General features: G+C 37.4%; 2 protein-coding genes across 3 annotated transcripts in view; one reads left to right on the top strand and one right to left on the bottom strand.

Annotated features, from left to right (window-relative positions):
• CCNC (cyclin C) overlaps positions 1 to 7659 on the top strand; it is a 29179-nt gene extending 21520 nt beyond the window's left edge. Inside the window, exons 9-12 of one of the 2 annotated variants that reach the window (XM_006931905.4) lie at positions 264 to 331; positions 3892 to 3971; positions 4869 to 4987; positions 6417 to 7659. In XM_006931905.4, coding sequence (XP_006931967.2) covers positions 264 to 331; positions 3892 to 3971; positions 4869 to 4987; positions 6417 to 6471 — 322 coding nt within the window. In that variant the 3' untranslated portion in view covers positions 6472 to 7659. Of the gene's footprint in view, positions 1 to 263; positions 332 to 3891; positions 3972 to 4868; positions 4988 to 5779; positions 6246 to 6416 lie in introns of those variants that run through there. The other variant, XM_011282450.3, reaches the window with a different exon arrangement.
• A 5576-nt stretch (positions 7660 to 13235) lies between these two features.
• On the bottom strand, positions 13236 to 22628 carry TSTD3 (thiosulfate sulfurtransferase like domain containing 3). The gene is made up of 5 exons (XM_045058657.1): positions 22560 to 22628; positions 21642 to 21873; positions 13871 to 14044; positions 13602 to 13761; positions 13236 to 13319 (listed from the first exon to the last, which is right to left on the bottom strand). The coding sequence occupies exons 1-5, from the start codon at positions 22626 to 22628 to the stop codon at positions 13247 to 13249; spliced, it is 708 nt and encodes a 235-aa protein (XP_044914592.1). The 3' UTR covers positions 13236 to 13246.
• Positions 22629 to 23134: the final 506 nt, after the last annotated feature.

Below are 23134 nucleotides of genomic sequence, written 5' to 3'. Positions count from 1 at the left end.
AATTTTTGAAAAATTGGAAAAATCCTTATATTGTAATTTATTGTAGGGTTTTAAGTTTTAGAATCTATTTAGCTGTAATTTTATTCATTAAAATATGCTTATGGTCATTTTCCTTGATATTTTTCCCTTTTGTATTTGTACTTCAGTACTATTAAAGATATAAGTATGTACAAAGATGGGAAATCTGGTCCTCTCTGGGGGGAGATGTGCAATCATATAAGATAGTTCTGATTTCAGTAATAATATGATTTACATTTCTATAGGAGGATAGTGAATGATACCTACAGAACGGATCTTTGCCTACTGTATCCTCCTTTCATGATAGCTTTAGGTATGTAAGCATGGTATACCTTTATTAGTTAAATTGTTACAAGCATATTTAGATCATCTCAAAAGAAATTTCACGCTATTATACATTTCATGAAGTAATAGACTAATCCTTGCATGTGAACTTTCAATAATATGAAATGCAACTTTCGTAAATCAGGATTATTGTCCCTCTCATCCCACTCTTTTGGTAAGTTTTTTTTTTTTTTTTTAATCATTTAAAATAATTTTGACCAGTGTCTGAATAGAACATTTTTGTTTGTTTAGGAAGAAAAGTTCAGAATTAAGCCTATTAATATTACTTGTAACTTACATAGAATAACTGGGCCTTTTATTTCCTAAGCCCAACTAAGTCCTTAGAGGTTCAGTAAAGGAGCTCTGTAGTCAATGCTTTGCTGGAAGAATAAGTTAGCTACCATTTTATCTATCTGTAGAAGGCAATGTAATGGGATAGAACACAATCTTTGATTTTATATAGTCCTAAATTTAAACTTTGCTTACTTTACAATTGTGGGAAAAGTATTTAACCTGAGTTTGTTTTCTTAATTGCAAAATGTTGGGGATTCTAACTGCATACAGAATTGTTGCAAGAACTAAATGAACTATTAGTTGCAAGAACTAAATATCTTGTAGAGCACCTGTAATGCCTGCCATGTATTAAGCACTTACTAGTTTCTTTTTCCTATTGATTTCCATGATTCTGTCTTCTTGATTTTCCCCCTATTTTTTCACCACCTTACTTTCATAAGTTTCTCTTTTTTCAGTTATTCCTTAAATGTTAATATTTCTCAGCCTTCTTACATTGGGGGTGGCAAATAGGTTATTATATTTTTGTAGTCCTGGAGGTTCTCTGAAACCATTGCGTTTGGAAGGATTCTGAAGTGGAATCTGGGTTCATTGGGAAGGAACACATGGGTAAGAAGCAAGGAATAGCAGGCCATGTCCTGCAATTTTGCACCCCTGCTATCTTTGTTCTTCCTGAGTAGTCTCACTGGGCCCCATGGTTTCTACTCTTTCTTATCAGTTGAAACGTTTCAACTCCTTATTTAACCAAGGCCTTGCTCCTGAGCAGTTCTTTATATCTATCTACCTTTTAGATAGCTCCACTTGGCGTCTCACTGGCACGTCAGACTCATGACCAGGACTGAACCTATCACTTTATCTAAGAAGATGTTCCTTTTAATAATGTCTTTGCTAGCTTGGTAAATAGCAGTAGTTAGTTACCTTAATTGGAAACCTGACCGTTAGACTCTTTCATCTCCCTCGATACTACATCTAGTTGGTAACCAATACCTGTTGTGCCTTCCTCTCAGTTGTCCTTTTGGTAATCTCATAGCCATCTTCTCACTTCTGTTCAGGTGACCACAGCAGTCTCCTTACTGGTTAATTGGCATCTAGTATCCCTGTTCTCAGAGAGCCAGTCTGTCTGCCACAGTTGAGATAGGCTGGTGGTTCTCAACCAGAGATAATTTTGCTCCCCAGGGGATGTATGGCAATGTTTGGAGATGGTTTTGGTTATTACAAAATAACCACTGGGGTGGATACCACTGGCATCTAGTGTGTAGAAGCCAGAGATGTTGCTAAGCATCCTACAATGTACAGGCAGTCTCAAGTATCCAGCCCACAGTGTCAATAGCACCAAGGTTGAGAAACCCTGAGCTAGGAAGAGCTTTTTATTTTATTATTTTTATTATTTTTTAATGTTTTATTTATTTTTGAGAAAGAGTGTGCATGTGAGGGAGCATGAGTGGGGGAAGGGCAGAGAGAAAGGGAGACACAGAATCTGAAGCAGGCTCCAGGCTCTGAGCTATCAGCACAGAGCCAGACATGGGACTTGGACTCGTGAACTGCGAGATCATGACCTAAGCCAAAGTCAGACACTTAACCAACTGAGCCACCCAGGTGCCCCAGGAAGAGCTTTTTAAAATCTTTCAGTTCTCCTCCCAGTTTCTGGATAAAATACATAGCTTCTTTTAACCTATACATACCATTCTCTGCTCCCACTCTCACCTTTTTTTTAAGACTTGGCTCAGATGTCTTTAGTGACACCCTCCCCATTCCCAAACTCCCTACATCACCTCAGTCCGGGTTTAGGATGTCTTCTCTGGTTCTGATTTACTCTGTGTATGCTCTGTTATGGCATTTTCCACTGTATTTCAGTTACCTGTTACTGTAATTTCAGTCCCTTGGCCTCTCAGTCTCTCCAGGACCTAACACCCCACTTTACAGCTTCGTTTGACTTGGGGCAACCACAATGTCAGTTCCCATTTGAGTCACTGATTGCCTAAATTGACATCTTTAGCAAAATCATATGGGTAACTAAACCAGGGAATATAACTCAAGAAGCTGGTGTCTCAGGGTAGCCAAGCTGCTGGTAGGAATTATATCAGGGAAAATTGTGATGTAGATTGTTGTGTTGGGCTCTTTTACTCTCTTTGTTAGGTTATATTGTATGTAATGTGTATATGTAGTTGACCCTTGAACAACATGGATTTGAATTGTATAGGTCTACTTATACACAGGTTTGGTTTTTTTTTTTATAGAACTGTAAATCTATTTATAATTGTCTTAACATTTTTTTTTCTAGCTTAGTTTATTTAAGAACAAAGTATATAACACACATACAAAATATGTGTTAATCAACTATTTATCAGTAAGGCTTCCAGTCAATAGTAGGTTATTAGTAGTTAAGTTTTGCGGGAGTCAAAAGTTACATGCAATTTTTTTTTTAAATATTTATTTATTTTTGGGAGAGTGCAAGCCACGGAGGGCTGGTGAGGAGACAGAGGATCCTAAGTGGGTTCTTCACTGACAGGTTGACAGCAGCGAACCTCATATGGGGCTCAAACTCCCAAACCCGTGAGAACATGACCTGCACCAAAGTCAGATGCTCAACCGACTGAGCCACCCAGGTGCCCCTTCATGCAGATTTTTTAACTGCAGAGGGGGTTAGTGCCCCTAAGCCCCATGTTGTTTGAAGGTCAACTGTAATTATATTGTATATGATGCATTACATTTTTTTCTAGGCTCTATTTGATTATAACACTGAATTCTATACCTGGGTGCCTGGTGTTCACCTGACTTGATCCTATCTAATAACTTAAAACAGAGGCAGCACTGCTTTTAATTGAACTATTAAAACATAATTTATTGAAATATATCAGCATATTATTGTTTTTGTTGTTTTTGTCTTTAACATGTCAAACTGACTTTGGGTGTATTTTTACCACTCACCACTGTTCAGGGATCATTTCCCTGCTCTAGTTTCTTCACTGGATTTTTTCCTAACATGCCCTGACTTACAAACAAGTATACCATGGCTGGCACACAGTAAGGAGCAGGAGATATCAAGAACCTTAATACAGTCTATTAATTTTTTCTGCTTGTGTTATATTAAATTGATGGGATGGTCACTGGTAACTATTAGATGACTTTATGTCATTTTTAAAAGGAATATTGGAAAATGCAGATGAATATTTTAAGTGAAAATCTTACCTTTAGCCCTGAGTCCCTACATTTCATGTTTGCAGTTAAACATGGGCCTTTCCCTCATTTTCTTTCCAGCTTGTCTACATGTAGCCTGTGTTGTACAGCAGAAAGATGCCAGACAATGGTTTGCTGAACTTTCTGTGGATATGGAGAAGGTAGTCTTTACAATTCCCTTAATTGAATATAAGCTTGAACATTTTAAAGTTAATGTGGTATTTACTTAACATGAGTCTAAAATCATATGCTGTCCACCAGGCTAAGATGATTTTTGGTAAAAATATTAAGAAACATGTTTGGTGAGAAGAATTGATATTGACTGCTTAGGTTATATTTGTCTTTTGGGTTTACACTTAGAATGGTAAACTTTTGGTTTTCTTAGTTGCAAAGCTACCCCTCATTTCTAGGATTATTGTAAAAGCTACCTGGAGACTGCTAAATACCACTGTAAACTTTTGTAACACAGCCTGCCTCCTGACAAAGTGGGTTTTGCCCTTTTTTTCTACCTTTTCTGCTGCAATGTTGATAGCATTAGATCAATCCAAGTGAGGTCTACTCAGATGAGAAAGAAAGGGCTAATTGGGAAATTGGATACGATGGATTTTGTAGCTGCCAGTTTTTGAGCACCTTAACTCATATGTAATTAACGGAGAAACAAAACGACGACTTTGGTGCACCACCTCCCACCGAATTGTTTGAAACAATTGGTGTTACAGGAATGTACTCTGTAGTGGCATACTCTATCATGATTTAGACCTCTATTCCAGTTTCCTCACTGTTTTGTTTTGGTTTAAGATATTAGCAGATAGAAGGAAACCAACTGCAGAGATGGATAAGGATGGACAAGGTATGCATATTAAAAGATGAGAGGGTTGAAGAAGCCTAGAGAGCAGTGTGGTAAAAATACTGCTTTCACATTTATCAGGATTGTCTAATCTAACCCAAATACTTAAGGACAGAGATTCTGTCTTCACTGTTCCCTCAGGATGTGTGTTCTTTACATAGTACATGTTGCTTGATACTGCTACTGAGAACTTTTCAATATTTCCTTCTAGATTTTGGAAATAATCAGGGTTATTTTGAAACTGTATGAGCAGTGGAAGAATTTTGATGAGAGAAAAGAGATGGCAACTATTCTTAGTAAGATGCCGAAACCAAAACCTCCTCCAAACAGGTACTTTGTAGACTTTAATTATGGATTTCATTTCATTATGTATTTCATATACATTTTCATATTTTTCCATAGATTATGTTGTATTGTTTTCATGAAATTTCTTCCAAAACTTCATGATACATATAACTTTTTTTCAATCTGACTTGATAGATTGACAGTGTCTCATTTAAAAAAATACATTAATCTGATCCTCTGTTAACTTCCTAATGCAATGGCAGGTCTCTTACAGGTATCCCTCAACATATTGCTATATACTGCACATAAATTTAAACAGAACTAGTTCATCTGAAATTCAGGAATAAAGAATTCTGTAGTATCCCATGTCATTTCAACTCTGCCTTTCCCCCTCACCCTCCACTATTGGCTATTACCCTGTTTCATAAATTTCCATAGTGACCTGATATTGTAAAGATAAAGAATTTTGGCTTTTGAGGGACTTGAAGAACTGTGGCATATAGTACCATAATTTTGCTAAATATGAATTACTTGTACTAAGAGTTTTTTGTTTTTTCTTTTTTTTTTTTTGGTTGGTGTTTTTTATGGGATTCTATTCATTTAATTCAGTGGTTCTCAGCTCTCACATCAGATCATTTAGAGTAGGAAAAAAGGTGAAGGGAAATAAAGCAATGCTACCCATCTTAATCATTTATCAAGAAAAATTAGTTATAGAATGTATCAAGATAGATTTGTAGATCTGATAAGTTAATGTTACCATTTGGAAAAAATTAACTTACGCAAGGAGCTGTTTAAGGCATTCATTCAAACAGCTACCTTTGGATGCATTTTTTGCAGAAATTCCCTGAGTGATTCTCCACTAGTGGCAGGGCCTGAAGCTGCAAGATGATGATGGACAAGATAAGGCAATAATCCTATTGCCACAGTTACTGGTATTTTTCAGTTTTAGTTATTTTTAAGTATTCAGCATTTTCCAGGAAATTGCCATTTTTATTTTCTGACTCATAAATAAAAGTTTGCTGTATTTACATGTGATTTTATTACGCCTTTGGACAGTCATTTTTTCAGAAGAACACTTCTTGATTTTCATATTTGGTAGGAATAAGATTTTATATATAAGATTTAATTTTACAGGAAATTTGTTCAGAAAAAGCTCTAATCTCTATGTTGAGTGATACCTGTAATGACAGTGAAATCCCATACCCTTATTTAAATGTTTTGAATGTATGTGGACGCTAACTTCCAGAATACTTGTAATGTGTGAGGGCACCAAGTTATGGAAGAATAAAAACATAAAACCAAATGTTAGTCTTCTGTATTTTAATTTTGCAATCTGTGTCAGACAATCAGGAGTGTCTTTGTTTTGTAGAGTTTTACCATAGAGTAACTAACTTTAAAAATTAGTTGGCTTATCAGGGTGTTGAAAATGAGTCTTTTAATTGGTATAAAATCTCTTTCTTCCCCACTTGAACAGTGAAGGAGAGCAGGGTCCAAATGGAAGTCAGAACTCTAGCTACAGCCAATCTTAAAACATTCCGAAGAATTCCGTAGTGGACCAGTTGGAAATAAACCATTGGACAGATTTCAGTTATGTCTTCAATGGAACACAAATGAAAATGAATAGCTTGTTTCTGTCAAGCATATTGGGAAGTGATTTTATTTTTGCAAAATAAGTTTTACCTTACCTGATTTGATTCTAGTACATAATTGATTGGAATCTCTTGATTATAAAAGTTTGGAAAGGTTCTAAGGGGACCTACAGACAGACATACATAGACATTTCAAAATTAATAACTTTTGATTAGTATAATTTTTCTTAATTTGGATAATAGAAATTATAGCTTTTTATTAAGCCAGGAAACATGAAGCATAATTTGTCTAAAATTCTCTTTGGTCATTGAAGGACCAAAAAAAAGACATAAAAAGTCAAATATTTGAGGGTTTTTTTCCCTCCTTAAGTTAAACTTTAAAACTGTATTTAAGGAATCAAATCTTACAAAATCCTGGAAGATTTTGGTAACGATATTGATAATTTCAGGGAAATTAATCAAGTACCTATTGATTTAAAAGTGTATTTTATTCGTAGTTTTAGTATCTTGCCATGGAAGATACTAGCCCAGCCTAGCAGAAAAGTGCAATATGTATAGCATACTTTGACATTTTAAAAGTTATATTAATTCCATAACCATTTTGAAATGCTGGGCAAACTTAAAAAAAAAAAAAATCCTACATGACCTTATTTGCATTTGATTCACAGTTAATCAGGCATTTTGAAAGTTAATTGGATAAAACACCATGATATGGTTGAAATTTGGTAACATTTTAATGTTAATTTTTACTCTACTGTGAAAAGTTTTTATATGACATACACTCCCTAGTTTATTTTTGTGTCTTAGTGTGGATTTACAAATTTACTACAGGTATCCTGAGCCAGGAACACAATCAGGTTTCAGGCCAGTTTGATACTGGCCATTCTTAATTCTCATGAGTGTAGGACTTGGACAAATTGTTATGTCAGTGGGACTGTGCTGTCTGTGGAACTTAATCATTTTCTTCAGATTTGAAGGAGAGTGATGAAATTTGAAGTCATAGGATATTGATGTACAATTTAAGGATTAAGTTTTTTTATAAATCAATTGTGAACAATGGATTATTAAATTAAGTGTGGACTTCCTAGTATGAAACTTCAAGAATAAAAGTAATGTTCTCCAGTTGTATGACTAATGTCTTGAATTTATCATTTTGAATCTGCCTATGTTTTCCGAGTGTCCTTCTTCCTTTAGACAAGTTTTAAAGTCTTCTATAGTTTGTCAAGTGGGTAATTCAAATGGCTCTTAGACTGTAGAGTTTTGCTTCCTTGTGGAGAGGATCAGATAAGTTGGGGTAAAGTGGTAAAGTGGTACTGTAAAGTCAGTACCAATGATAAACGTAGGTCTTATGGGCAGAATAAGAAATAAGGAAAAATGCTCTCCTCAGGTCTGAAGGAATTAAGGTTGGGTTTGAGTTGGAAGAGCGTAGTGATTATATATCACAACCACTGACTTAACCTTAAGTTTTTTTTTAAGCCTACCTATATTCTTTTAAAATTTTTATTTTGAAAGTTAGTACATATGACCTGTTTTGTTTTCACCCTCTTATTATAGAAAATTTAAAGCAACATATACAAAAGTAAATAAAATTCTGTAATGAACCTCCATGTATTTATTACCCAGTTTCCATAATGACCAGTTCATGGCCAATTTCATTTCACCTAAATTTGCGTCAACTTCCCACAACATGCATATTATTTTGAAGCAAATGCAAGATACCATATTTCCTCTATAATTATTTCAGTGTGTATTCCTAAAGATAATGGCTCTTAGAAAAAAATTTTATACCTAGAGAATTAGTTAAAATAATATTGTACTACCAAATATTCATTGTTCATATTTTCAGTTACAAATACCATGAAAAATAAATAATTCTGGTCAGGATCAGCACCAGACATTGCAACTGATTGATAAATCCTTTAAGTCTTTTAAAATTCATGGATTCCTCTTGTCTTATTTTTTAAATTCCCCTTTTTGGTTTGGTTATCTACTGAGGGTTTCCCACCATATGGATCTTACTAAATGTATCTTTGAAGTGCCATTTAACATGCTCCTTTTTCTGTATTTTCTATAAATTGGTAGTTGAATGTAAAGGCTTGATCAAGTTCAAAAAATTTTTTTTTCGAGAGGGTAGACTACTGTTAAAGGTGTCTTCCACAGACAGCATATCATGGCTGGTTGTTGCTTTCTGTGACTTATCACCTACTGATGATAAGTTGTTAAAAAAAGAGCTGTAGGCTGCACTGTCCAGTGTGACAGCCACTAGCTACATGTGGCTGTTGAACACTGAATATGTGGCTAGTCAGAACTGAGATGTGCTGTAAGTGTAAAAATACATGTTAGATTCAATACATAATACAAAAGAATGTAAAATATCTAACAGTTTAAATGACAGGACCAAATAAAACACGATTAAAATTAAATTCACCTCTTTTTAAAATGTAAGACAATTCAAAATCACATAATGGCTTTAATTCTGTTGGACTGTGCACTGTAAGACAAGGGAAATGTTAAGACTCCTGACCCATTCTCCCTACTGCTTGAGCATTCCTGCCCCCCAGAGCAACTTTTAGTTACTTCTTTGCTGTTGTGTTAACTTCCACATTTACAAGTAACAAGCTTATAGCTTTTATTGGGCACTTAGGTGACAAGAATGTTCTTGGGTTTCTACATGATGAAGTCATTTAATTCTCAGAACAATTATTGTAGAGATGAGAAATGTCACAAGTCAAGAGTGACAAGAGCTTGGATTAGGTTCTAATTATTTTTAATTTTAAAAATGTTTATTTATTTTGAGAGAGAGAGAGAGAGAGAGAGAATCCCAAGTAGCCCCCACACTGTTAGTGCAGAGCCTGATGCAGGGCTCAAATTCACGAGCTGAAAGCAAGAGTTGGATGCTTAACCAACTGAGCTACCCAAGCACCCCAGATTAGGTTCTCTCTCTCTCTTTTTTTTTTTTTTTTTTTTTGAGAGAGAGAGAGAGCATACACAATTGGGGAAGGGGCAGAGGGGTGAGGGGTAGAGGATCCAAAGTGGGCTCTGTGCTGACAGCAGAGAGCCCAATGTGGGGCTCGAACCTGTGAACCATGAGATCATGACTTAAGCCAAAGTCTGGTGCTTAACCTACTGAGCCACCCAGGTGCCCCAGGTTCTAATTCTTAAAACCTGGGTAGCTGCCCGACGCCCCCCCCCCCCCATGTTCTTAATTACCTTACTGCTTCCTATGTTTACCCTCCAGCTTTTTATTTTGATTTTTTTCCCAATAGTAAAATTATCTATTAACTTCCTAACTTTCCTATGGAAAACGAAGATTTCACTTTCTCACACACCTCCCTCTATTCTCTTGCTTCCACTTCCTCACCAACCTGGATCTACATTAAGACTTCTACTCCCATTGTCTTCCCAATTTAATTGTGTAATTTTTGTTAAATTCATACTCAGTGTATATCAAGTATATATGTATAATGTGTTCTGTAGTGTACTATGGTTACATTTCTTTTAGAATATTTTTGGCTTTCTGAAAGGTTAGTAATGCCTTCGTTGTAATTTGCTCAATTTACTTTGTACATTTTATTAATTTGTCACCAGAATCATTTATAATTCATTTACTCCCTAAGTCACTCATAGGGAGACATTCTTCCCTGAGTCCTTTATCTTTGTTTAGGTATCCAAGATATGAGGAATACACTTCTTTTCCTTTGCCTTTGTTTTAATGTTTTTTTTTTTTTTCATTTTTATTAATCCTCATCAGCTGTGTCTAATCTGTTAAACCCATCTACTGGGTTTTTAATTTCAGTTATTCTTAAATTCTAGAATTTCTGTTTGATACTTTTTTGTAGTTTCCAACTACTTATTACTTCCATTAATAATTTTTGTCATCTAAGTTATTGAAAATACAAAGCATAGGTATTTTAAAGTCTGGGGGCAGGGGGTGCCCAGGTGACTCAGTTGGTTAAGCATCTGACTTCGGCTCAGGTCATGATTTCACAGTTCATGGGTTCGAGCCCCACGTGGGGCCCTGGGCTGACAGCTCAGAGCCTGGAGTCTACTTCAGATTCTGTGTCTGCCTCTCCTCTGCTCTCTCTCTCTCAAAAATAACATTGAAAACAATTTAAAGTCTGTCTGAAAATGCCAACGTGTCAATTATATGTAGATTTGTTTTTAATTTTTTTTTTATTTTTCAATTGTGAGGTCCTATTTACTGCCATTTCTTTAGTAAAAGGCGAAAGATTTATGCGATCTGAAGAGAAACCAGAGTATTATTTACTGCTATTTCTAATAAATGTTATAGAATTCCAAACATTGAATATAAAGAAATGTAGAGAATATTTATGGCTCTGGCTCAGGGGTCTATAAACTATGTTTCATGCGCCAAATCTCACCTGCCATCTAGTTTTGTCTGGCCGTTGAGCTAAGAATGTTTGCCATATTTTTAAATGGTTGAAAATAATGAAAAGAAGAATATTTGGCAACACGTGAAATAGAAAATTTGAGCCTAAGTGGCCATAGTTTTGTTAGGATACAGCCATACTCATTCCTTTATGTGTTGTCTGTGGTTGCTTTGTGCTACAGTAGCAGAGTTGAACAGTTGCAACAAAGACCTTATGGCCCACAAACCTAAAAAATTCATTGCTGCCAACCCTTTGCTCTAGCTAGCTAATGATGTCTTTCTCTAAGAGGGGATTTACTTCTGGTAGGCTCCTAAGATCACCTTAATTCATTCAGTGATTTAGTGGATTCGAAGCTGGTCTTACATTTTTATGAGGGTTGGACAATTTCTGGTTCACCTTTACTCCTAAGGTATAGTTTCCCAGGGGTTCCAACTAAACATCTGGTGTATTTACCCAGGGTCTTTACCCAGGTTCTTATTCCTGGATGGGCCCAGTACTTCAACCACAGTTTCCCTTCTCTCCGAGAGATTCTCTCTCTTCAAATCTTCCCACCTTCATATGTTTGTCCTAGTAATATTTGTTTATATAGATCAATAAATAAGATTTGTTTAAAGGCATGAAGGAACTACTAAAGCAGTGAGGCTTTGAAGAGCTATACTCCAGGGAAAAGGAAAGCTATAGAGGATGAACCAATATTGGAACGTGCCTGTGTGTGTGTTTATTTTCCACCTCTTCTAGTTCCTGCTAGAAATAGACTGACATTATCAGAAATAGAAGTTCGAGGTGGTCACATCATTCCTACCCCAGATTTTCCAATGGCTTAATAATATCAAACCAAGTCCTTATAGTTGCTTCCTAGGCCTTACATGACCTCAATGACTACATAAATGAGACTGAACATATTTGGGTCTGAAGAGGCACAGATGGAAGAAAGCACAAAGTTGTTTTACCACTAGTGCACTAACAAACATAGGAGTTGACATTCCAAAGGCATATATTCATGCTAGTAACAGTTATTTACTTTTAAATTTTTTCATATTTTCATTATTTTTAATTGAGATATAATTACAGAAAATGTATGTTTTCAAGTGTTCAATGAGTTTTGATAAATTTATTACTCTATGTACCAACACTTCAATCAAGATATAAATCATTTCCATCACCCTAGAAATTTCCCTCCTTGCTTTTTCCAGTTAATCTTCCCTCTACAGAAGCAATCGCTATGATTTCTATTTTTATAGGTCATATTAATTTAAGTTGCAAGTTATATTGCTACCATACTGGTTACAACATTGCCGTAAGTCTTTGGGGGGTGTTAATGTATTTTCATTATTCATATTTCACCTACTTTTCTAGAGCTCAGATTCTTGGTGTTTTAAGACAAAGTCTGTTTGTTTGTTTTTACTTTTATAGACCTCTGGTAGAAATCAAACATCTTCAGAGAAGAATCGCATCTATTTTATTATCTTTTTAGCATTTGGAATATTTAGCATAGGGTCTCAACCAAGAAAAGGTGTTCAAGAAATGCTTACTAGCTGCTTTATATTATTCAATATTCAGTAACTATTCATCATGAGTAAACGGTTTATCTATCAGAAATTTTGTATATCATATTAAGACAATTTTATGAATTTTCTAAAATGGGAAAATTTACAAACTAAAATATGTTATAATCATAAAAAAAAAAAAAAACTTGTCTGGCTCATAGACTCTTTAATGAATAGAAGCCATGCTAACACAAATGGTCCTACATTATGATTAAGTACTACAAGTAACTTGGGCTTTGAGAATACTATTGTACTATAGTAAACTAAACTAGTTCACTAAACTATTTACAAATTAATTTCTAGGATACCAGGGGCGCCTGGGTGGCTCAGTCAGTTAAGCGTCTGACTTCAGCTCAGGTCATGATCTCACAGCTCGTGGGTTTGAGCCCCACGTCAGGCTCTGTGCTGACAGCTCAGAGCCTGGAGCCTGCTTCAGATTCTATGTCTCCCTCTCTCTCTGCAACCCCGCCCCCTGCTCATGCTCTGTCTCTCTCCCTCTCTCATAAGTAAACATTTTTTTTTTGTTTTTTGTTTTTTTTAGAATCCAACCCTTATATTTCTATGGCAAGTTACATACATTATTTCAATCCTCAAGGAAATAGGCAAGGCATTCTCAATTTACAGTTTACAAGTTAAGAAAAAGATTCAACACAGAATTGACTTACACAAAATCCCCTTCCCATTAACCAGTGATGCCAGGACTAGATTATTATTTTGTTCATTCTACTATCCTGTGCTGCATGTACAAAAGGAAAGAGCCAGCTTGTTTTCCAGAATTCAATTTCCTTTTTTCTTTTCTGAAAATTCATAAGTCACCCATTCCTTCCATCCTCCAGCATAATGTTGAACACTGAAAACACATAGCAAAGTTAATGCTGTAAACATTTTCTCCTGCTTTATAAACACAAAGTCGATAGGAACTTTAGAGATTTAGAGATACAAGGGCTACTCTAGACTTTAAAACTATTTAAAAGACTTCTGAGTAGGATGAAAATGCAGAGGCTCTTAGTCACTATCCTGCTACTACTAACAGTGATTATAAAAATTCTTTCAGTAGACCAGTAAAAACGTCATACATATGAAACATCGCAATACACATTCTTGAATACATTTTTATACTCCATCTATGTACCTGTTAAAGCCCAGAGATACTGCTGTGTCCACAGCCTTCTTGCTTCTCACTCCGGCTAAACAAGAAAACACTAGGCTGTCAGATTTGGATGGTTTTACTTCATTGTACTTCTCTTTGAAGTCTTTTGGGTTCATCTGTAGAGCTTCACCTACCTCATCCACTGGAAAAAAATGTTAAGAATTTCAGTTAAATTTTAGATACAGTAAATTACCGCATCTATATATACTTTTGTAATGAATCAACTTACATGGTATCAACAGGTCACTTACATGGTATATTGACAGACCCGGGAATTTTCCCATACTCAACAATTTCCCATCTCTCTCTAACATCAATTAACGTAATTTGTCTGGAATTCAAGAGACTTTTAAGTTCCTTGTAAGTGACATCTTTGAAAACAGCAGTACAAAAATTGTGGCAGCTTCCTTTTATTGACTTCAAACCTGGAAAGAATAAAATAATTTAGGCACCTTCAAAGTAACGTTGCTATTAATACCTGGAAAGCAGTTCAAAGGAAATTTTCCCCCTGGTTCCAGTCAGCTGATGATGGTTGATGTTTCTCCTTCACTGAATTTTGCGTTCAGTGTATTTTGCACACAGCCTGATGGAGCCACAGGATGTAGCCATACCCTCTTGCCCTCCATGCTTAATGGCTGGCCTTGTGCCAGCTCCATATTCTACTCTCTCCAAGCCCTTAATTAGGTAGAGCTTGTAAATACACATTCAGCATTTGGTAACAGAATTGTGCAAATAGTTTGTAAGTCAACCATAATCCAAAAATACAATGTGAAGAAAAATTTAATTTCCCCTTACAAGTGAAAATAACAAGCCATATGTTAGATGTGGGGACGTTACATTTGAAATTACACTTGTAAGTACTTAAAGGCACTGTTTCTGTTAAATAATTGATAGGGTGTCTGGCTGGCTCAGAAAAGCACGTGACTCTTGTTCAAGCCCCATGTTGGGTGTAAAGATTACTTAAATAAAAACAAAAAATAATTGTTAACATAATATGGTACTGAGTAATAACTCATAAAATAAATCTATGGGTCCATAGTGATATAAGTATATAATTGAATAAATAATTGGGGAGAAGGGATTATTTCAATTGATAAATGTAGAATGAATGACAGAGAAAGTCACCATTAGGCTAACACCCCAGTAATTATTTCAGCAAGAGTCATTGATAGATGCTAGAGTTAGGGGGTGAAAGTATGAGAAACAGGATAGTATCTCCTCCAGGAGATACTAATTACAAAAGGAGACACCTAAAAGATGTCACTTTAACCAATTATTCAAAGATCATTAGTGATAAATATCGACAGCATGCAGTCTCTAAGGTTGCTCGAAGAACAGCACATCACTTCCTTAGTATTTTTGCCAAAAATGCACACCCTGAATCAAATCGGAAGACCATCTCAGACAAATTCAATCTATAAAGTAACTAGTACTCTTAAAAAGTATCAAAGTTATGAAAACAAAGAGTGGGGAACTGTCAGCCAACTGAAGCCAACTGAAGCCAACTAAGGAGTCATGACAATGTAATACAATGTAGAATTCTGGATTGGATCTGGACTACAAAAGGCATCAGTGGGGAAACTGGTGAAATTAAAATTTATTTATTTTGAGAGAGTGAGAGAGAATGTGAGTTGAGAGGGGCAGAGGGAGAGCGAGAGGGAAAATCCAAGTAGGCTCTGCACTATCAGCATGGAGCCCAATGTGGGGCTCAAACCCACAAACTGTTAGTTTTTTACCTGAGTCAAAATCAAGAGTTGGACTGAGCCATCCAGGTGCCCCAAAACTGGTGAAATAAGGTCTGTGGATTAGTTAATAGTATTATGTCAGTATTCCTTTCCTGATTTCAATAATCGTATCACATAAGATGCTTACATTAGGGGAAGTTGAAGAATGAAGGGAAGTCTGTTTTACTTTTGCAACTTTTCTATAGTTCCAAACTGGTTTTTTTTAAACATGAAAGAAAACCCAAAATATTTTTTCAATAAATAAAAACAAAATTTTAATAATCATTTTACACAACAAAATGACCACTTATAAGAAAGGTAAATAATAATGCTTCAAATGTTGTTTTAAACATTGCATATATTATAAAGATATATAAATTACATATTTTATTATTTATTTTTGAGAGAGAGAGAGAGAGAATGATTGTGAGCAGGGGAGGGGCAGAGAGAGGAGGAGACACAAAATTCAAAGCAGGCTCCAGGCTCTGAGGTGTCAGCACAGAGCCCAACAAACCGTGAGATCATGACCTGAGCCGAAGTCAGATGCTTAACCAACTGAGCTACCCAGGTGCCCCAAAATTGGTTTAAATAGTACACTGGCATAGGAAAAGGTTTAAAGGTCTAAGTCTTGAAGGAGACATACAGTATACCATCTGTAAGAATTCAGTATTTGGTAACAGTGATATTTCAGATTAACGGGGAAATTTTATTCAATAAATACGTACAGCAACTAGCTAGACATCAGGAAGAAATTTTAAGCAGGCTATTCCCTTATTTCTTATATGTAAATTTAAATTTCAACCTAAAAAGTAATATCTTAGAAGTACTAATAGAAACACATTATATACATATGATTTATACTATAGTTTGATATATGATATACAAAAACACAATGAATAGAAGATCTGAACCTTCTTCCAGAGAAGGCATACAGATGGCCAACAGACACATGAAAAGATGCTCAACATCATTAATCATCAGGGAAATGCAAATTGAAACCATAATGAGCTATCACCTCACTCCTGTTAGAATGGCTATTATCAAAAAGACAAGAAATAAGTGTTGGAGAGGATGTGGAGAAAAGGGAACCCTTGTGCACTGTTGGTGGGAATGTCAATTGGAAAAGAGTATGGACTTTCCTCAGAAAAATAAAAAATAGAGCTACTATATGATCTAGCAATTCCACTTCTGGGTATTTATCTGAAGAAAATGAAGATGCTACCTTGTAAAGATATCTGCACCCCATGTTCACTACAGCATTATTTCCAACAGCCAAACTATAGAAACAACCTAAGTGTCCACTGATGGATAAATGAATAAAGAAACTGTGGCGCGCGCGTGCACACACGTGCGTGCGCGCGCGCACACACACACACACACACACACACACACACAGGAATATTCAGCCATAGAAAAGAATGAACTCTTGCCATTTGAGACAACATGGATGGACCTTGAGGATACACACTAAGTCAGACAGTGAAAGATAAACAAATACCATGTGATCTCATACATGGAAACAAAAAACCCTCAAAACCCAAGCTCATAGAGAACAGATTGGTGGTCGCCTGAGGCAGGGAATGGGGGGGGAGGGGGGTGCGGTGGAGAGAGAAATGGGTGCAGGTAAAAAAGGTAAACATTTAAAAAATTATTTTTTAAATTAAAAAATAAGAATTCTCATCTTAATAGGGAAAAGGGAGAGGGAATGTAGGCCTCTTAGGGGGAAGTAAATGATTTTTAGGGAAGATGAATGGACCCTTAGAAGAATAGATTGGAGGTAAGACAGTTTGTGATAATGCTTGCCTGGGTGTGCTGTTGAGTTCTAGTCTCCTTTCCTGTGATGAGTCAATCTTCCCTGGTTGATGAAACTCCTGGGGAGAGGACTTACAACAATTGAGTTCCTTTTGAAGCATCTGTCTAAAGACAGGTAAGGGGAGTTCAGAGAAAGCCTCTCTCTGCATCTGCTGTTTTTCAAACGCTTACAGCTAAAAAAAAAAAAAAAAAAAAAAAAAAAAAAATCAACCTGCCAACCCAAATTTCAGTTTGAAATATGATGCCCTAAAAATATTTAAAATCACATCATATTACACTATACCAATTGAGGATCTAGTAAAATTCAGAATGGTCTAATTCATACTGTATTCATGTTTAGAAGTTAGTTTTTATAATACAATTGTCAGGTCTTTTTAGTAAGGAGAAACCTATAGGAATGAGCTTTTTTTTTTTTTTCAAATAAAAAGCTTAAGAAATTTAGTTATTTCTTTACATCTCTAAATTCTAGAATTATTCATTAAATTATTTAATTTCAATTAGCTTAATGTGATTTAATTATATGGTTAAAGAAATTATATATATAGGAGTGCCTGGGTGGCTCAACTGGTTAAGTGTCCGACTTCGGCTCAGGTCATGATCTCTCAGTTTGCGAGTTTGAGCACCGTGTCGGGCTGTCTGTGCTGACAGCTCAGAGCCTGGAGCCTGCTTCAGATTCCGTGTCTCCCTCTCTCTCTGCCTCTCTCCCACTCACACTCTGTCTCTCAAAAATAAACATAAAAAAATTTTTTTAATAAAATAAAGAAATTATACATAGAAAAAATATACATAGGGGCATCTGGGTGGCTCATTCGGTTAAGTGGTCAGCTCAGGTCATGATCTCACAGTTTCATGAGTTCAGCCCCACATCGGGCTCTGCACTAACAGAGTGGAGCCCGCTTGGGGACTCTCTCTTCTCTCTACCTCTTTCTCTGCCCCCCGTCCCCCCCCCCCCGCTCTGCTCTCTGTCCCTCTCAAAATAAATAAACTTTAATAAATAAACATTTAAAAAAAAGAAATCATATCCATGATTTGGGTTCTAAATTTATAAATTCATAATTTTTTTCATAAATTTACCTTCTTTTCTATGTTATAGTGTAGCATGGTTGTGTACTATATGTTATACTTTAAAATAATAAATTTCACTTAGAAAGAGTCTACCACTGGGGCACCTAGGTGGCTCAGTTGGTTAAGTATCTGACTTTGGCTCAGATCGTGATCTTTCAGTATGTGGGTTTGAGCCCTGCATCAGGCTCTGTGCTGACAGCTCAGAGCCTGGAGTCTGCTTTGGATTCTGTGTCTCCCTCTCTCTCTGCCTCTTCCCTGCTTGTGCTCTGTCTCTCTCTTAAAACTAAACAAACATTTAAAAAAACAAAAACAAAGAAAGAAAAGAAACAGTCTACCACTGGGGCACCTGGCTGCTTAGTCAGTTAAGTGTCTGGCGCTTCATTTCAGCTCAGGTCATGATCTCATAGTTTGTGGGATTGAGCCCTAAATCAGGCTCTGTGTGGACAGTACTTGGGATTCTCTCCCTACTTCTCTCTCTCTCTCTCTCTCTCTCTCTCTATCCCCCACCCCTGCCAAAAAAAAAAAAAAAAAAAAAACAAAAAAACAAAGTCTACGATTACCCCTTACTTTCTAATTAAGTTTGGCAGTCTTTTTATAATTCCAAATAAATAAAGTTTTGATGTGAAAAATATAACTATTTGAAACATAAAAGGGGAACCTAGGTGGCTCAGTTGGTTAAGCATCTGACTCAAACTTGGCTCAGGCCATGATCTCCCATCATGGTTCATGGGTTCAAGCAAAGAGCCTGCTTGGGACTCTGTCTCTCCCTCTTTCTGCCCCTCCCCCATTTGTTCTCTCTAATAAATAAATAAACTTAAAAAAAAAGAAGGAAACATAAGAGCTTTTGCTTAATAATGATAACAATCATAATAATAGCAATTCATTCTTGCCACAGCCATAAAATAAATTCCCTAGTTCACCTATATTCTTCTGGATCTTGACACCTTAGAAAACCAATGTCACTATCTGTTGAATATTGACAATTTTTTCTAGGGACTGTGCAATGGACAATACAGACAACATGCAACCAAGAAAGAAATGATGATTGTTACTTTAGAGAGAAAACATTAGGAAGAACATCTGGTGTGCTTCCTTTTCAAATAGGTATTTGGATTTAGTGTGAACATTTTATAACTTCTAATGTAATCACTTTAATAAATATTTTCAGTTTTTTGAACCACTCACAGCAAAATGCTGAAAGTGAACAACCATCCTAGTGAGTAAAATGGTACAATGGAAATTTCTGGTAAGGCAATGCATTTTATTTCATGAAGTGATTTTAACAGGAAAGGGGAACACCCTAGGTACTGACTTTCAGCTTCTTAAAGTTACTTGTCTTTTCAACCTTTTACTCCTCTATCACAGTACTTCCCCCTTAGATAGGCCAGCCAGCCAAGTCCTCTCAGCTGTCACCTTCCTCAAACTCCCTCCTTATTTAAGACATCTGCTGCTGGCAGCTGATTCGCATTAACTAGGGCACCTCCGTGTTTTCTGTTGTTCTTTGTAGCCCAAGGACTAGGATACCAAGTAAAGGCGTTTATGCAACCTGGCTATTACCAGGAAAGCTACTTAGAATCTTCCAGAGGTCAGCACCCTGGGAATAGATAGGGCAAGACTGCGTAGGTGAAAGTTCACTCACTTTGTGCCACCACAAAGGTGTGTTAGCCCAGTACTCAGTGGCAGTACACATGACTTAGTAGGTCCCATTTGGGATCCTGCTTCAAACCTGAGTCTAAACAGAAGCAAAAAGGAAGAAAAGAACAATAAAACCAGCAGAATAATACTGGAGGGGATGGCTTCAGAGAATAAAGGTAGCCAGCAAGTTTTTGATCTCATGGAAACGTAGGAGACAAAAGTCATTTTCAGTGTAATGGGGGTCACTGATTAAGTGACAAGCACTCATATTAGCAGCCTCAAATCATTAAGAAGACAAGGATTGACAGCATTCTCTTGGGAAAGTCTTGGTTGAAAGATTAGAAACACGGGACACCTGGGTGGCTCAGTTGGTTAAGCATCCCACTTTTGATTTTGGCTCAGGTCATGATCTCAGAATTCATGGGACAGAGCCCCGTCAGCGCAGAGCCTCTCTCTTCCTCTCTCTCAAAATAAATAAACATTAAACAACAACAACAACAAAAAAAAAAAAAAAAAAAAGGGAAGGAAGATTAGAAACACATCCTGAAATCGGAAGAAACCTAAATGTTCATTCAGGAAATGGTTAAATTATGAAGCCTATCATGCAGCACTTACAAGGAAACGGTGACTTAGATGTCCATACTGTTAAATGAAAAAGCTTCCCCCTTTGACATCTGTATACATATAACATACTTGTGTTTTATAAATGTCCAGAAAAGCATCTGGAAGAAAATACTAAACTATTCCTGGGGAGTGAGATTGCAGGAAGAGGAGTTCTGGGACATAAATTAAAAAAGAGCAACACCTGCGTATTACAAATATAGTATTTTTAGGTGTACATTTACGGAGGCTTACAGGAAAGTGTTTAGAAGGATGTGTACCAAGCCTCACTTGCAGAGGAGACTGGAATATGGGAGGGTGCACAAAGAAGAACTTACATGGTGCTGTGTCTGTTTGAAAACAATGAGAATATAATTATGTATTACTACAATTTTAGACGAAAAGGTACCTTTTCTGTAACACCTTCTCCAACTCGGGTAGAATCATTGCTTTTGCCGTTGCAGTCTCACCGGGTTGTATATGGTGTTTACTTGTGTCTGTCTCTCCACAAAATGAAGTGAACTGAAGAGGTGATATCCCCCCCAGGAGGCCTGCCTTAGTAGGTGCTCAATAAATAAAACATTTGCATAGAAAAGCACATTTTAAGCTACCGAGGACATACCAACAGTTAAAGTGGAATAACTGGGAGGGAGAACTGGGGACACAGGGTTATGCCACAGTCTCCGTAGCTGTGCCCACAAATAAAAGTTTGTGCTGAAGGACAGGAAGTCGGCTTTGAGGAGTGCACCCAACACCTCCATAACCACCTTCGTTTCTCCGGCTTGTTCTGTCCTGGTGGTACCTTAATGGCTCTAACGCGTTCTAATTCAAGCAATGGGCGCGGCTTCTAGTGGGTAACAAGTGTAACTCGCAAAGCTGGGCTCGTGGTTAGTTTGTCTGGGGCAGAAGCGGGCCTCGCTCGCTCCTCTGAGCTGCGCACTGACCTTCATTGCTCAAACGCCAGTATCTTCCAAAATGCCTCCCCACGCAAGCTTCCTGGAGTAACGCCGACCTCTCTCCCCGCGTCCCCCAAGAGCAGCCCCAGACCCAAGTAGCCCGGAATCTGAAGGAACGAGAACTAGCAGGGGGTGCTTCCTTCAAGAAGCGAGCACCCCCACCAATGCCATTCCTCCCCCGGGGCCCGAGGTTAGGCGCTGTCCCTTTCCCCATGGACCACAGAGCTCACCCCAGAGCACAGACTGCGCCGACCCGAGGATCGCACGGCGTGCACTCCCGAGCAGCGGCCCCGGCAGCACCATCTCCCGCTCGCGCCCACCAGGCTCCGGATCACTTCCTCCTCCGGCTTCTCCCCCACTGGTCCTCCCGGCGACCGCGCCGGGCTCTTGAGCGCCCCGCTCCGCCAGGCGCTGGCCGAGCCGAGGAGAGCCACGGGAAGTGATCGCTGAGGGAACCGGGCCCTAACTCAAGAAACTGAGAGCTGGGCTTTTTGTTTGTTTGTTTGTTTTGATGATTATTTTTTACTTTCTTATTTTTTAAACCTTTTTAAAATGTTTATTTATTTTTGAGAGAGAGAGAGCAACTGTGAGCAGAGGAGGGGCAGAGAGAGAGAGGGAGACACAGAATCCCAAGCAGGTTCCAGGCTCTGAGCTGTCAGCACAGAGCTCACCCAAGCCGTGAGATCATGACCTGAGCCCAAGTCGGAGGTTTAACCGACTGAGCCACCCAGGCGTCCCTTGATTATTATTTTTTTTAAAGGAGAGACAACGTTTAAAAGTGGAAAGTAGAAAATACACCAAAGATAAAATTTAAAGATTTAAAGTAAAAATTTCCAACTTACTTTATATCCGGATTCTTGCAGATTAAACTACATGGATGTTTTCCTAGGAATTGCTCTTAAATCCAATAGCCGGTTCAACTGATGTCAATATTAAGATAATCGCACGCTGTCATCTTTCCTCTACAACTTTGATATTTGTATTTGACGATAGCTTTGCCAGAGGTAGGTCCAACTAATATGTAATATGTGTTTTCAGTTGCCACTGTAACGAATTCCCACAAATTTACTGGCTTCAAACAATATAAATTTGTGTACAGTTCTGTATGTCAGTACTCTTACTTGGCTAAAACTGAGGTGTCCACAAACCTGTGTTGCTTCCAAAGGCTCTTGGGGAGAATTTCTCTTCTTGCCTTTTTCATCCACTAGAAGCTGCATGCATTCCTGGGCTAGTGGTCCCCTTCCCCATCTTCAAAGCCAGCTGGTTAGCATCTTCAAATCTCTAACTCTGACTCTGCTTGTGTTGTCACATCCACTACTCTTCCTCTTACCCTTTTTTAAAAGACGTTTGTGATGATTTTGGGACTATTCAGATGATCCAGGATAATTTCCCTATCTCAAGATCCTCAATTTAATCACATTTGCGAAGTCCTCTTGCCTTGTGAGGTAACATGATCACAGGTTCTAGGAACTAGAACACCTTTGGGGGCAGGGGGTGTTATTCATCTTTCCACATAGAATTTATCATCACTGTGTTTAAAAAAATTTTTTTTTTATTTTTTTTTCAACGTTTATTTATTTTTGGGACAGAGAGAGACAGAGCATGAACGGGGGAGGGGCAGAGAGAGAGGGAGACACAGAATCGGAAACAGGCTCCAGGCTCTGAGCCATCAGCCCAGAGCCCGACGCGGGGCTCGAACTCGCGGACCGCGAGATCGTGACCT

The sequence above is a fragment of the Felis catus genome, chromosome B2 (assembly GCF_018350175.1).
Source record: "Felis catus isolate Fca126 chromosome B2, F.catus_Fca126_mat1.0, whole genome shotgun sequence".
Classification (NCBI taxonomy): Eukaryota; Metazoa; Chordata; class Mammalia; order Carnivora; family Felidae; genus Felis; species Felis catus.
This window is presented reverse-complemented; position numbering and strand designations above follow the sequence as displayed.